Genomic DNA, 16727 nt, shown 5'->3' with positions numbered 1-16727 from the left:
TAAGCCTCATTCACCCTTTCGTGTGGGACTAGTGTGGAGACAGTGAGAGAGTTATGTTTTGGGGAATATAATTATGTTGGATTTGGGGTTTGTCAACTTGTTATTATCTGTATGTGTAGACAAGTGGGCGATTTTGTGTTTTGCAACATATTCTCATGTGCTCTCCCTCTCTCACTCTGATTTGTACTTTAAAAAAGATATATATTTCACCTTTATTTAACCAGGTAGGCCAGTTGAGAACAAGTTGGAAAGCATGGCCAGCCGTAGAATAATGCTTATTGAAATGATCGATTATCGTAGAATGATCAGTGGTGACATTGTTTCCTTAAGTTTCGTCTGGTTACGGGTTTTGCACACATGTTGATTTGGCAGTGTAGCCTAAGTGTCCTCATCACCAGAGATCTATTAGTCCTTAACTCACACCTCTTCTCACCTCTCCTGGCGGTGTCTCTGGAAGATTATTATCTTGGTTTCATTGAACCGGGAAGTTGGTTAACTTTTACTACTCTCTAATTTATGTGTACAGTACTGACAATGAGAAATGTGTTTTTTCAGCTGGCAATTTACAGCGACTTATAGGGTGGCAGGTAGCCTAGCAGTTAAAAGCATTGGGCCTGTAACCAAAAGGTTATCCCCGAGCCGACTAGGTGAAAAGTCTTGAGCAATCCCTAATTCTTCCTGTAAGTCGCTCTGGATAAGAGCGTCTGATAAAATGTCTTGGCTATTGTTTATGCACAGCTGTTGCTTCTGGCTTTGCTGTCATGCGGATTTGAAGAAAGTAACTATTATGGCCTGGTTGAAGTGCTGCTAAGAATAGATTAGATTGCTGTACTTAATATGTCGACTCCCAAAAAGGTCAAACTTTGACAAAGCAATGGTTGAAACATGTTCTGCCATTCTGAAGTCCTTAGAATAACACTTTATTCTAAACTTTAAGGAGACATACAGTAGCACCAGTGGCCAGTCCGGGTAGCACTCCTGTGCTTTTCAATTAAATCCAGTCACCTTAGGCCCTGGTGCTGTGTCCACGCTGTATCTAACAGAAAGAAAAGACAGAATCCTCTTCCTCTCTGCAGCTGGAGACACTGATAGACTGTGTGTGTGCATGTGCGTGTGTATGTGTGTATGACAGTGATAGTGTCATTTCCAGCCAGAGAGCCACTAGGCTCACGTTAGCCAACCATGTAATTAAAGCCTTAAAAATGTCACCATCCCTCGCCAGACAGCTTTATGTCCCTTATCACAGCATTACCAGGTGTGTGTGTGTGTGTGTGTGTGTGTGTGTGTGTGTGTGTGTGTGTGTGTGTGTGTGTGTGTGTGTGTGTGTGTGTGTGTGTGTGTGTGTGTGTGTGTGTGTGTGTGTGTGTGTGTGTGTGTGTGTGTGTGTGTGTGTGTGTGTGTGTGTGTGTGTGTGTGAGATTGGTGAAAGAGTATCATGGTATTGGTCGACCGAGGGCTCACATTTCATTGTCCAAGTTATCAACTCACCACCAGGCAGCAACAATAAAGACCTCTCTAAATTGTATGGGTTGTGACTGAGGCGTTTTAATGTTGTGGTATAGGACACGTTGTCTGTCTTTTAAGGAGAATCTACATTTAGATTATTGACATCAGACTTGCTGATGGTAAGTGTATTTTTGTGTCGGTGTTGTTATTGCTCCAGGCATGGCATTATTCCAAATAAAATGTAAAGTGGAACTGACAGCATTTTAGCAACATAAAATCTTATTAAAATGTGTTCATATACACCCCCTGGAAGAACATGACATTTCATTTTTTTAACGCTTTCTGACAATTGAGCACTTAAGCTGTAGTGGGGCGGGTCGAGACTTGTACCCCCGCACATTGACTCTGTATCTCCTGTGTATAGCCTCATTGTTGTTATTTATATTGTGTTACATTTTGTGTTTGTGTTTTCTACTTTAGTTTATTTAGTAAATATTTTCTTAACTCTATTTTCTTAAAACTGCATTGTTGGTCAAGGGCTTGTAAGTAATCATTTCACAGTAAGGGCAACCTGTTGTATTCGGAGCATGTGACAAATAACATTTGATTTGTTATGGTCATTTTCACGTTTTCATAAATTCTTAGTATACGCAATTCCCAAATATTCTAAGGCATTTGTGAAAATTCTATAGGAATGTAGAGTGGGAAAGCAGCCGTGTGTTTGGACAATTAATATACACTGCAGTAAATAAAACCTAATAAAAACATCTGTCTCGTCCAGGACCGGAGTCTATGCAGACCGGTGCGCTGTAGCCAATCAGAGGCCACAAGGGCCTGCATCATTCAATTTGAACTGGTCTGTGTGTTTACAGGAAGTTGCAGCAGCGTGACTTTAGATCATTAGAACACATTTGGCAAAAGACATAAAATACATTTCTGCAAATATGTAGCTAAATACCACAGGAGTCCTCTTACATTTGTGAACTCTACAGTCCTATTGATTGAACAACCATAAAAATGGAGGCTATTTTCCCCTATTTATACATCAAGACCAACAACTGATGCTAGCCAGAGCAAGATTAGCTCAAATCTAACGAAGGAACATTAGATAAAGTCTCTCAAACTTTTTTTTAGCTTGTTGGCTGTCAGAATTGCACTTATAAACGATGGGGAATAGCCTGCTCGTCCTTCTGCAGCTTGCCTGCCAATGCATCCGTTGTCTCAACCAAGCACCCAAGCTAACTGGTTAAAGTTGGCTAGCTTGCTAGCTAGCTAGCTGCTTCAAGACACAAATAAGAGAACCTCACTCTGACCATTTTACTCACCCTAAGAGAGCTGGTTAGGCTGTTTAGATGTTATCTAGAGCGTTTGTGACTAACTATTACTTTTTTTTAAACGTATGTTTACTGTCACAGGTCATATTCGATGGGTGTGGCGCGTTTTTAAATTCATCAGTTATGCTGTGCTCTGGCACACTCAGACAAGAGTGCCCTGAAATCGGAGTAGGTAGCTAGCCAGAATGAATTTGTGAACACAAGAGATATGCTAACTGGAAAACAGTTGTTCAGCATAGCTAGCTACCAAAGCAATTCACATTTCTTGCTAGCTAACCAAATGCTGAACGACTTATCTCTGGCTGTGTAGCCGCCTTTAAATGATAGGAGTGGAAAAAGTCACTCACCCACTCCTCCAATGACATGATGTCCTCCTGTCAACTAGCTAGCTATCTAGCTAAAGTTAAGCTCTGTGTTTTCAATGAATAGGCTAGCATATTAGCTACGTTATGACTGACTTGCCCGTGCTAGTTTGATCATTGCCCTTGCTAGTTTAATTGTATTGACATTTTTAAAACGTCGTATGAAATTGGTTTTTGTAGCATAAACTGCGAATTTTATATTTTTTACTGATATTATGATTGTCTGTTTGTTTGATATCTGCAAAGTAGTTAAAACGCTGTCAGTTCCACTTTAATAAAATGGCATACACAGATTAGCAGATGCTAAAGCAGGTGCAGCAAAATGCTTGGGTTTCTAGCTGTCCGCGACAGCAAACCTAGAACAAATGAGAACGTTTGTATACTAGAACTGAATATACCAGAACTGAAAAAGAGTATGCGAGCAAGGAGGCCTACAAACCTGACTCAGTTACACCTGCTCTGTCAGGAGGAATGGGCCAACATTTTCCCAACTTATTGTGGGAAGCTTGTGGAAGGCTACCCGAAACGTTTGACCCAAGTTAAACAATTTAAAGGCAATGCTACCAAATACTAATTGAGTGTATGTAACTTCTGACCCACTGGGAATGTGATGAAAGAAATAAATCTGAAATAAATCATTCTCTCTACTATTATTCTGGCATTTCACATTCTTAAAAGAAAGTGGCGATCCTAACTGACCTAAGACAGGGCATTTTTACTAGGCTTGAATGTCAGGAATTGTGAAAAACTGAGTTTAAATGTATTTGGCTAAGGTGTGTGTAAACTTCCGACTTCAACTGTATGTGTGTTGATGTAGACTCCTCTGGGTCTTCATAGTGGCCAGCTCTCTCTCCCTGTCTCTCCCTCTCTCTCTCCTTCTCTCTCTTCCTCTCTCCCTCTCTCTCTCCCCTGATCACCTTCCCGATGACACTCTTCTCCTTTCCAAGTTTCAGTCTATGGACATGTCAGTCTTTGAGGTAATGTGGATCTTTGATGCCGAGGCATTTCCTAAGCATTCTAATGTCTGGAAAACATCAGAGTTTGTGCAGGAAATACTTCAAACTATGTCAGAGATCACTGTGAGCCATCTGTAGACACATTTAAATGCCATTTTAGTTGTTTAAACTAAAGCTTATGTTTACCAATGAGATTGTGTGAAATGTGCATTGTCACTCAAACACAGAAGGAGAGAAAATACTTTGGAAACACAAATAAACATCAGTATATGATTTGACAGCTAAGGAGTCATTTTAAAATCCTCTGGATTGCTGATAAGTTGCGTCCTAAGTTTTTGCTCACCACGTGACCTGAACCAGAAAATGTTTTCCTAGTCAGGTTAAGTGGTCTCTACCATAGACTTTACCTTGGCATCCACTCAGAAAACATTTTCATTACATGTCAGGGTTTCATAGTTTGATTAACTGAAGTTCTCCTTAACTGCGTACACAGCTTTATTTGACCTTGACCTCAACCTACTGTAGTTCTGGAGTCTCTCTCTCTCTCTCTCTCTCTCTCTCTCTCTGTGTGTGTGTGTGTGTGTGTGTTGGAGGTAGAGTCACCTGTTATAAAGCCATGAGGCCAGATCCCCCAAGCATTATTTAATGGGTTTAACTCCCATCTCATTCTGGGATACCTCCAGAAACCACAGGGCAAGGTTACACAGGTAATTGCTTGCTTGTGTGTGTGTGTGTCCAAACATATATCCCCACTGCTACAGGTACCCTTCAACTCTGTATTGTAGGTGAAGGACTGCTCTGTCTAGTGTCAGTCATCAGTCCTCACTGTGATTGTTATCCCCCTTTTCTGACACACACACACACACACACACACACACACACACACACACACACACACACACACACACACACACACACACACACACTGCTGGAGGCTGAGGAGTGATGGGTAAAAATAACATCAGGATTTGGGAACCTCTGAGAGTAAGGGCGGGACACAGCTGAAATTGCTGGGTTTATTGTGATTGCGTGTGCGTGTGTCTGTGTGTGTGTGTGCTTGTGTTAGTGTGTCAGATTTAAATGGGACCAAGGCTGTGGCCAGTCAACTCAGGGTTAGTTCAAGAGTCCTTCGGACCTTTGTACAATACAGTCTGTTACCACAGTGGGTGTGAGAGAGTTTTTCTCCAAAGACAAAGATTTAGTACAGTTAAATACAGTATTTGCGTAGTCATCAGGGTTTCAGTACATTTGGATATTCCAACAGTTGTCATTGAATACGGTTGCTTTTAGTTTTATTAATTTTATTAGTGTTTTAGTTTTTCCTCAACCTTTTGACCTCACCCTCAACCACACACTTGCAACAGCCCCTCTACAGCCCCTCTACAGCCCCTCTTCAGCCCCTCTACAGCCCCTCTTCAGCCCCTCTACAGCCCCTCTACAGCCCCTCTACAGCCCCTCTTCAGCCCCTCTACAGCTCCTCTACAGCTCCTCTACAGCCCCTCTACAGTCCCTCTGCAATTCCTCTGCAAATCCTCTACAGCCCCTCTTCAGCCCCTCTACGGCCCCTCTACAGCCCCTCTACAGTCCCTCTACAGTCCCTCTGCAATTCCTCTGCAATCCCTCTTTAGCCCCTCTACAGCCCCTCTTCAGTCCCTCTACAGTCCCTCTGCAATTCCTCTACAGCCCCTGTTCAGCCCCTGTTCAGCCCCTGTTCAGCCCCTCTTCAGCCCCTCTACAGCCCCTCTACAGCCCCTCTGCAGTCCCTCTGCAATTCCTCTACAGCCCCTGTTCAGCCCCTGTTCAGCCCCTGTTCAGCCCCTCTTCAGCCCCTCTACAGCCCCTCTGCAGTCTCTCTGCAAATGCTCTACAGCCCCTGTTTAGCCCCTCTTCAGCCCCTCTACAGCCCCTCTACAGCCCCTCTTCAGCCCCTCTACAGCCCCTCTGCAATTCCTCTACAGCCCCTCTTCAGCCCCCTACAGCCCCTCTACAGTCCCTCTGCAATTCCTCTGCAAATCCTCTACAGCCCCTCTACAGCCACTCTACAGCCCCTCTACAGCCCCTCTACAGTCCCTCTGTAATTCCTCTACAATCCCTCTTCAGCCCCTCTACAGCCCCTCTTCAGTCCCTCTACAGTCCCTCTACAGTCCCTCTGCAAATCCTCTACAGCCCCTGTTCAGCCCCTCTTCAGCCCCTCTACAGCCCCTCTACAGCCCCTCTTCAGCCCCTCTACAGCCCCTCTACAGCCCCTCTACAGCCCCTCTACAGCCCCTCTTCAGCCCCTCTACAGCCCCTCTACACCCCCTCTGCAATGCCTCTACAGCCCCTCTTCAGCCCCTCTTCAGCCCCTCTACAGTCCCTCTGCAATTCCTCTGCAAATGCTCTACAGCCCCTCTACAATCCCTCTACAGTCCCTCTACAGCCCCTCTACAATCCCTCTACAGTCTCTCTTCCATCCCGCCACAGTCCCTCTAGCCTCTCTTCAGTCCCTCTACAATCCTTATACAGTCCTGTTTACAGCCCCTCTACAGTCCTCCATCCATGTGTTCCATTACTCATGCCTTACACCATCCATCTGTCCACAGCAGAGAACACTCACTGTATAACGTTTCTGTTTTAAAAACCCTCCACTCCAGAGAGTCAGCTACAAACCAAACAGATTGGAATCTCAGTGTGGTTTTCCGAGGGGACGTACATACATACACACACAGCCCACACTCGAGTGTTTATTCCACCGGAATACTGTTTGTGGAACAGATTGGGTAGAAGCAATCCTGAAAGTTAGTAGAGTTAGGTTTGTGATGGGAAATGTTCTAACTCACCGAGGGAAATATCAACATACGCGCACAGCGTTCCGTCTGACTGAGGAGAAATACGCACACACAGCTTTCTATCTGACTGAGGGGAAATATCAACACACACACAGCTTTCTATCTGACTGAGGAGAAATATCAACACACAGCTTTCTGTCTGACTGAGGAGAAATATCAACACACAGCTTTCTGTCTGACTGAGGAGAAATATCAACACACAGCTTTCTATCTGACTGAGGAGAAATATCAACACACACAGCTTTCTATCTGACTGAGGGGAAATATCAACACACACAGCTTTCTATCTGACTGAGGAGAAATATCAACACACAGCTTTCTGTCTGACTGAGGAGAAATATCAACACACAGCTTTCTATCTGACTGAGGAGAAATATCAACACACAGCTTTCTGTCTGACTGAGGAGAAATATCAACACACAGCTTTCTGTCTGACTGAGGAGAAATATCAACACACAGCTTTCTGTCTGACTGAGGAGAAATATCAACACACACAGCTTTCTGTCTGACTGAGGAGAAATATCAACACACACAGCTTTCTGTCTGACTGAGGAGAAATATCAACACACACAGCTTTCTGTCTGACTGAGGAGAAATATCAACACACACAGCTTTCTGTCTGACTGAGGAGAAATATCAACACACACAGCTTTCTGTCTGACTGAGGAGAAATATCAACACACACAGCTTTCTGTCTGACTGAGGGGAAATATCAACACACACAGCTTTCTGTCTGACTGAGGGGAAATATGAGTTTGGGATAAGAAGCTTGAGGTGGTGAAATGCATTATGGGCCTGAAAGCAGTAAATGTTCACACACTGACACACCTGGGGAGAATACACACACACACACACACACACACACACACACACACACACACACACACACACACACACACACACACACACACACACACACACACACACACGCCACCTGGTCTAGAGAACACTGAGCTGTTTGCTCAGCCCTGAATTTCTCTTTACCACTCTCTCTCTCTCTCTGTGTGTGTGTGTGTGTGTGTGTGTGTGTGTGTGTGTGTGTGTGTGTGTGTGTGTGTGTGTGTGTGTGTGTGTGTGTGTGTGTGTGTGTGTGTGTGTGTGTGTAATCCCTGTTCCAACCGCACAGACCAGGCTTTAACAAACAGCTTTCTAATCTGACTGTGATAATAATCTTCCGTTAGAAATGAATCAACATTTATTCAGTGGCTCAACCCTCACATCATTTTGAGAGAGAAAAGCTGAAAAGCCTGCTTACTGACCCAGTGACTTTGATGCTGATATCATCATTCTATTCTTAATCATATTCTTATTCTCATTATTTTACAAACACACTGATTCACACTTCACATCGGACACACAGTTCATATAGTTCATGTATTCTAGACTAACTGACAGACAACCAACCTACCAACTTATTCAAATGACAGAAACACACACACACTTCAGGCCTCTCTTTTTGGTTTTCCTCTAAACTTAGAATGTAATGTGAAGTCTGGGGTTGCTTTATGTGTGTGTGTGTGTGTGTGTGTGTGTGTGTGTGTGTGTGTGTGTGTGTGTGTGTGTGTGTGTGTGTGTGTGTGTGTGTGTGTGTGTGTGTCTGTGTGTGTGTGTGTGTGTGTGTGTGTGTGTGTGTGTGTGTGTGTGTCTGTGTGTCTGTGTCTGTGTCTGTGTCTGGTGTGGAGAGAGGCAGCATCTATCAACATGGTGATGTGACCCCAAGCTAACACCCTACTGTCTGTTTACACAGATGGAACATTAGGGTGTGTGTGTGTGTGAACTCACATGCGTTCGTGTTGACCACTAAGCTGTGGTTCATTTCAGAGGTTATTCATTAACCATGCAATATTGCTACCGTAGACAAACTCAGACATGATCAATATGGGTGTGACAGTATGATTCTCCCTGGTTTTCTGACATATTGATCAGTTCAATTACAACATGTGTAATGGAGCTGGTTTGTAACCACAATCGCAAGATAAGTGACCTTGGCTGAAACATGAAGACTCTCACTGTCCCCCCAAGATATCACCCTGGTTTTAGCCACGCAGGCTTTCACAGTATTGCAACACGCTAGACACCCAGGTTTTAATCCCGATCGGTCTCACAAAGACCTCCCACTCTACAGAATAGTGTGAATGTGTTTCAGTGTGTTTTTCTTTCCCCTGAATTAAAATGTCATTCAATGAGTTTCAGTCCCATAACAACATTTTTACTCTCAAAATGTACATATTTAAAAACAAATAAGTATTCATCTTCCCAACATGTGTTTTTGTATAACTCTTTGAGGGTTGGTGATAGCATTCATCTCCACCATTCTATTTCCATATCTTCTGTAGCTGTCTACATGTTGTAATGGAGATAAATGGTGTGTTGGTCTTAATACAGTCCGTTTGTCTGGGACAACACAGGGTTAAACCCGAGTATTTATGGTCTGTAATGTAAATACATGACCTTGAACACGTGTTCATCTTGTTTAGGGAGGAACACTGTGTGTGGCCTCTAATGCGGTGCTACTCCAGGAGTATTATGCGGAAGATGATGCCATTGAAAAGCAGTGTGCAAGTTATGGTTGTGTGTTTGTGGGAGAGATCAAGAACGGGTTTACACAATCGCCCCTGGATAAAAATGATTTAGACCTGTTTGTATTATTACTGTATACATCTCTTACAATGCTGCTGGTTGATTTATCCGTCCACCCACTGTAACTCATGGCGGCCTCAGCAATGTATAAGGGTGTGTGTGTGTGTGTGTCAGTCGTACTCTGGCCTCCACCTAACAGTTAGCAAAAGCACACGCACACACACGCACGCACACACACACACACACACACACACACACACACACACACACACACACACACACACACACACACACACACACACACACACACACACACACACACACACACACACACACACACACACACACACACACACACACACACACACACATACACACACACACACACACACACACACACATACACACATACACATGTATCAGCACTCAGTCAGCCCAGTAGATCTGACTTGGAATCGTGCAGTCAGTCAATACCATGTCTATGTGCAGATTGTCATGTTGGTGACATTATGAATTCAGGCTTTGAGATAATTGACTGCAGGTTTTCTTTGGAATGTTTAAGTTATGTTTAATGTTTATGTTCAAGTCTTTGGAATGTTTATGACAAATGATGTGCAGCCTGTCAGAAAAGGGGAAAACATCAATCCAGAAATATGCTAGAATGGGTAAATATTACTAAAGTTAAAGGCTTCCTGGCAGTTTCTGATAGAATAGGTAAACCTTCCTTTAGGGAAATTATATTTAGTTTGTCAGATACTGTAGACTAGGCTGTCAAAAGGGGAGGAAAACTTAACTCAAAAAAATTACATTTGGACAGTTTTACTATATAGAGTTGAGGAAATATGCTCACTAAAGGGGAGACAAGCTAAAAGCCATGAGGATATTATTTCTATAGAAAAGGGGAGGAAAGAATTGCTAAATACAGTGGTCTTGACTGGCAGTATTTGACAGGTGATTTACATTAGAAAGTCAAGAGTGCTGTACATTCCACCATCAAGCTTTCCTTCAAAAGAGACATATTTCTCTACACGATGCCAAGACCATGGAGTCGGAATAGCCATGCATGTACCTTTAAACACTTTCATTTTGTGTTTTTATGGGATCCACGTTTCAACGGGCCCCATGAGGAGTAGTGTGTCCCACACGAAGGTCATGTGTACACACACACACGCACGCTCATGCTGTGTGAGGGCATGCAGATCTGATTCATGTGTTAGGGGTCAGAGGTTACAGTTCAGGGGCCATCAGGGTGAATGTGACAGCAGCTGCCTCAGCTCTGACACTAGAACCATATCTCTCTCTTTATCTCCCTTTCTCCGCTCTCCTTTCTCTAGCACTTTCTATCTTCGCTCTCTGCTTTTTCTTTGGTCTTATCTCTCCTCCTTTCTTTTATTCTCCCCTGCTCTCTTTCTGTCTCTTCCTCACTCGTGGTTTATTAAGAGTTCCAATTATTACCAGCTGAAATTCACAGCTCCGTCTTTCTCTCTGCCTCAATAAGACTTTTTTGCAAGCAAACTAAAGGAACTTCTGTTGCTTCTCTCTCTCTACAGGCGTGTCTCTAATGCGATTAGCTCACGGCCCAACAGGAAGTAACCGACGCCCCACCTTCCCATGGCTCCGCCCCCCGTGGGTCGCCTCTCCCTTACCCGGCATGCGGTGCTGCTGCTGCACTGCATGCTGGTCCTGTGGGCTGGGGGCGTGGTTGGCAGGAGAGGGCCGGTGCTGCTGCCTGAGTCGCCCTGTCACCGGGCAGAACACCCCCTCATCTCACACACAGGTAGGTCACACACACACACTCACACACTCACAGTCATGCACACACTCATTCCCTTTCCGTCGTGAAAGTTCATATTTTGTTATTCAGTGTTTCCTGTAATCTAATTTAAAAATATATATTTCCTGCATTAAAGAACATATTTTATGGAGCAGTTCAGCCATAAATAATACTATAAACCTTCACCAGACGAAAACATGGATAGAAATTAATTCAGTTCTCTCCACTCACAACATACCAGCCAAATGCCACTGCGCCCATTCCATCCTAGCAGAGACTGTCAGCTAATCATATAGCTCTCTGTCTAGGGTGTAATTGAGCGAAAGGGCAAGGTCACCACACACTCACACACACACACACTCACACACACACACACACTCACACACACACTCACACATTCACACACTCACACACACACACACTCACACACACACACACACCCACACACATACACACATACACACATACACTCATACACACATACACACATACACACACACACAGACACCATAGTCCTCTGTTAGCTCATGGTTAGTTGGGTTGCCTTCAGCACTCAGTCTATTGAGTGTGAGGACGATGACTAACGGTCTGGCTAATGCTATCTGCTGTCCTCTGTGAGTCTCCGTGGTAGTTGGGGTGACCAACCCGCACACTAGCATTGTCACCTGAGGTCAACAGTTTGCGTTCCCTAATGTTCCAGTCCAAACACACAGTGCCTGCTGCAGTCATGGAAATGCAGTGGTCTTAATAAAGTATGGCAACAGTTTGGTTACTAATCAGATATAAACACTGAACACAGATAAAGAGGAGAAGAGGAGAGGGGTAGAGGAGAAGAGGGGTGGAAGGGAAGAGGGGAGGGGTAGAAGAGAAGAGGGGAGGGGTAGAAGAGAAGAGAAGAGGGGAGGAGAAGAGGGGAGGGGGTAGAGGAGAAGAGGGGAGGGGTAGAGGAGAAGAGGGGAGGGGGTAGAGGAGAAGAGGGAAGGGGGTACATGAGAAGAGGGGAGGGGGTAGAGGAGAAGGGGGAGGGGGTAGAGGAGAAGAGTGGAGTGGGTACATGAGAAGAGGGGAGGGGGTACATGAGAAGGGGGGGGGGTGTAGAGGAGAAGAGGGGAGGGGGTACATGAGAAGAGGGGAGGGCGTAGAGGAGAAAGGGGAGGGGGTACATGAGAAGAGGGGAGGGCGTAGAGGAGAAGAGGGGAGGGGGGGGTAGAGGAGAAGAGGGGAGGGCGTAGAGGAGAAGAGGGGAGGGGGTACATGAGAAGAGGGGAGGGCGTAGAGGAGAAGAGGGGAGGGGGTACATGAGAAGAGGGGAGGGCGTAGAGGAGAAGAGGGGAGGGGGTACATGAGAAGAGGGGAGGGCGTAGAGGAGAAGAGGGGAGGGGGTACATGAGAAGAGGGGAGGGGTAGAGGAGAAGAGGGGAGGGGGTAGAGGAGAAGAGGGGAGGGGGTACATGAGAAGAGGGGAGGGCGTAGAGGAGAAGAGGGGAGGGGGTAGAGGAGAAGAGGGGAGGGGGTACATGAGAAGAGTGGAGGGGGTAGAGGAGAAGAGGGGATGGGGTAGAGGAGAAGAGGGGTGGGGGTACATGAGAAGAGGGGTGGGGGTACATGAGAAGAGGGGAGGGGGTACAGGAGAAGAGGGGAGGGGGTACAGGAGAAGAGGGGAGGGGGTACAGGAGAAGAGGGGAGGGGGTACATGAGAAGAGGGGAGGGGGTACATGAGAAGAGTGGAGGGGGTACAGGAGAAGAGGGGAGGGGGTACATGAGAAGAGTGGAGGGGTAGAGGAGAAGAGGGGAGGGGGTAGAGGAGAAGAGGGGAGGGGGTAGAGAAGAAGAGGAGAGGGGTACATGAGAAGAGGGGAGGGGGTACATGAGAAGAGTGGAGGGGTACATGAGAAGAGGGGAGGGGGTACATGAGAAGAGGGGAGGGGGTACATGAGAAGAGGGGAGGGGGTACATGAGAAGAGGGGAGGGGGTACATGAGAAGAGGGGAGGGGGTAGAGGAGAAGAGGGGTGACTGTAGAGGGGATGGGGAAGAGGAGAATTGGGAGGAAATGTAGTATAATTAAGCAATAAGGCCAGAGGGGGTGTGGTATATGGCCAATATACCACGGTTGACGGCTATTCTTATCCCCGACGCAACGCTGAGTGCCTGGATACAGCCCTTAGCTATGGTATATTGGCCACATACCACACACACCTTATTGCTATTATAAACTGGTTACCAACGTAATTAGAGCAGTAAAAAGTAATGTTTTGTCATACCCAGGGTATACAGTCTGATATACCACGGCTGTCAGCCAATCAGCATTCAGCCTTCCACCCAGTTTATAATATGTAGTATAATAGAACACAGCCACACACACACATACTGCTCTCTATATTCTGTACACGTCATGTCCGGCTGAGTTCTAAAGTTAGGAGGGACATCCCAGGTCCTCCAAAGAGTACGAAGAACTACAAAGACCTCAAACATAAATATGAAAATATATCAATATAATATAAATATAACTCCCTGGAGAGTCAGGTGTTTTCTTAGGGTGGACACACACTGACTGGGCTAGCTGTGGTGGGCCTCGCTATACTCCCATGTCTTCCATGTATCCAAGGGCCATATTCAATCTAAAGCGAAAAACGGATTTCTGGGATTGTTTGAAAATAACTTATCCTGGGAATCTGGTTAGTGGGTTTGATGGAATATGGCACTAAAGCTGTTCCAGTGACACACTGTACTCTACTGTTGTGTTTTGTCTGGTCTGGTGCTTGTGGGTTGCTCAGAGCAGGGTGTGCCACTCTAACACACATGAAAGACTCAACCCTAAAGGGTGGTGATTTTCTGACTTGGCTCTTTGCTCAGCGAAAATAACTGCTACTGTACAGCAATACTCCCTTGTGATATTTTCAAAGGCTGAATTATAGAAATGGTCCATTCCTTTGTCATTCTGGGTGCAGTTTTCATTCCAAGAAAAATGTTTTATAGTGAGAAAGATTTGAAGCTGCGTAGCTCAAAACTGACAGACAGAATTTAGATCTTTGAACTAGTCATAGAACTTCTGATTCTGAAAGGAACCTTTCGGGAATTACTTCTTAATGTCAACCATGATGAAATCAGACTTTAAACAAAAATGTATCCTCTATCAGAAAAACTGTTCTGAAACACAGTTCATTCTTTTGGAACACGTGTGGGTTTATGAGTCAATCAGCAGTCCTAACCTCCAGAGATATATTATTGAAGTTATATGTTTAACGACTGTTCCTTGGCGGATGTTGAAGTTATGGAAGATAGTTAAAACGTGTGCAGTAAACAGTGTCATCTCGCCACCATTCAAGGTCTCGTCTCGGAGGATCTGAGAAGACGTGTCTGTTTAACAGCGGTGTATGGACTTTCACTTTTATCACTCCTCAAAGAGTAACACATTGTTAGAGAGTTGTTGTTGTGTGTGTGTGTGTGTGTGTGTGTGTGTGTGTGTGTGTGTGTGTGTGTGTGTGTGTGTGTGTGTGTGTGTGTTGTGTTGTGTGCTCGCAATCGCCACATCAACGATTGGAGACCAAGACGATTTAATTGGTCCATGGGGAATATTTTTTACAGCCCACTAAGTCCATTGCGAGACCAACTTGCTACATTCTTAAGCATCAGTGCATTCTATTTACGGCCAAACTTCCCACAATGCTGCATTTGAATACTGACACAGGAAATGAAATGTAGTCCACACTGCCTCTACCTTCATGTGTTTTCTTTAAGTCTTAAGTTACAGCTGTGTTTCTTTTTCCCATGTGGCACACAGAGGTCATTAGGTCATCTTGTTAAATGTTCCTTTCTTTCTTCTCTTAAACGGTTTCCCTCTGAAGTGCAGGATGCATTGAAATGTTTTATTGTGGTTTGTCTGTCAGGATTCACCCTCTGCAGTGCATCTTTAAGGTTTTCTTCTCAATTCACAAAATAGTTGTAATTTCACATTTTCCCTTTACCACATGGGACAGCAAACACGCCACAGTCTCCCCAGTTGGACACATCTTGTCAGGCTGAATTCAAATTGAATATAAACGTAGGTACTCCATTTATACCCTCAATGACCCCCGATTTACTCCTAGAAACCTGCAGTATTCTAGTTCCAGTTGTTTCCAAATGTGCCTATTGTTTCAGGTCAGGTTGTTCTTTATACAGTTTGAGCACTCTGAGACTGAACACTGCCCTAGTTTCTGAAGCTAAGGTGTAAATATTTATATAGTCTGTCACTTTGTCATTGTGTGTCAGCCGCTCTGTTTCAAAACCCAGAATAACAAACCTGGAAAGAGTGATGGAGAAGGAAAAAGGCTAAGTTTGGAAAGGGGGATAGAAAGGAGGAAGGGAAGGGGGAGGGGAGTGTGCCGGTTTCGGCTTGGCTCTTTGCCATGGCAGCCCTGGCCGTGTTCTCAGAGTTCTTTTCCCAAACCGTGCACACACACACACACACACACATACACACGTGCACACTGTACGGTTCTGTCTCATCAGCAGCCAAGCCCCCGATGCACCCGGCTGTGGTACAAGCACAGTAATGATTCGATTACATTATCGCACACGCATTAAAAGCATGAAGTAAAAGACTAGAGAAATGCCTGGAGAGAGAGAGCGAGTCGGGGGACCATATTTTAACACTAGAACCGCTAAAGCAATCATTTTGACTGCTCATGATTCCTTTTTTTTACTCTGCCATTTTTAATGTCTTGCAAAGGTATGTCAGTGTGACAAGCAAGTGAAAGTGACAAAAATCCTGTCAATTGCTAGGACAAGGAATAACAGTTAATTGAACTCCAACCAATGCCATGGTGTGAAGATGCACACAAGCACGTAGCTGACAATAATGTTCTGGTTTTGACTGCTGTCATGTCGACACATTCATTGTAATGCAGCTGTTACTTTTGTGCTGATTTTCACTATTTATCAAGGCCACTTGGCACTTATAATGATGTTTTGGCTAATGATGTTTTCATCGTTTGACCACCCGTCTTGCTGACCTCCCGTCTTGCTGACCCACGCGTCTTGGTGGTTGGGGTCTTTATTTCATTTTGTCATTATGAAAAGAAGCTGTTAATGTGTTCCAACACACATGCCTTCTGTTCCATAGTTATTACAAACCCAACCCACAAATAAAATGTATGAAACACTTGAATGTGTTTTTTGTGTTTTATATTTTTACTTATAGCCTAACAATAACAAGCTCATGAAAATGCTATTTAAAAAAAATCATTGTCTTCATAAACACAACCAAATGATTACTTTTTGCGATCGCATATATGAAATGTATTAATTACAGTGTTAGAATGTTGCAGTCAGAATGCTCATTAACTTGAAGGGGGAGGGGTCCCTTGAGGCCCAGACGTTCTACTGTTTAAAGGGGCTATTTAAAAAAAAAACAGATCTTGTTTAGTGAAGAAGTTCTTTAAATCCCATTGGTTCCTTTTGTAGA

At 44.6% G+C, this 16727-nt stretch overlaps 1 protein-coding gene across 3 annotated transcripts in view; it reads left to right on the top strand.

The window, feature by feature from the left end:
• Positions 1–16727, top strand: part of sema5a (sema domain, seven thrombospondin repeats (type 1 and type 1-like), transmembrane domain (TM) and short cytoplasmic domain, (semaphorin) 5A) — a 202208-nt gene that overhangs the window by 40348 nt on the left and 145133 nt on the right. For all 3 annotated transcript variants that reach the window (XM_042298964.1, XM_042298963.1, XM_042298965.1), the window contains one exon: positions 11057–11283. In XM_042298964.1, coding sequence (XP_042154898.1) covers positions 11118–11283 — 166 coding nt within the window. In that variant the 5' untranslated portion in view covers positions 11057–11117. The remainder of the gene's footprint in view (positions 1–11056; positions 11284–16727) is intronic.

This window comes from Oncorhynchus tshawytscha, linkage group LG16 (genome assembly GCF_018296145.1).
Source record: "Oncorhynchus tshawytscha isolate Ot180627B linkage group LG16, Otsh_v2.0, whole genome shotgun sequence".
NCBI classification, from domain to species: Eukaryota; Metazoa; Chordata; class Actinopteri; order Salmoniformes; family Salmonidae; genus Oncorhynchus; species Oncorhynchus tshawytscha.
Note: the sequence above shows the minus strand (reverse complement) of the source record. Positions and strands in the feature narration are given on the sequence as shown.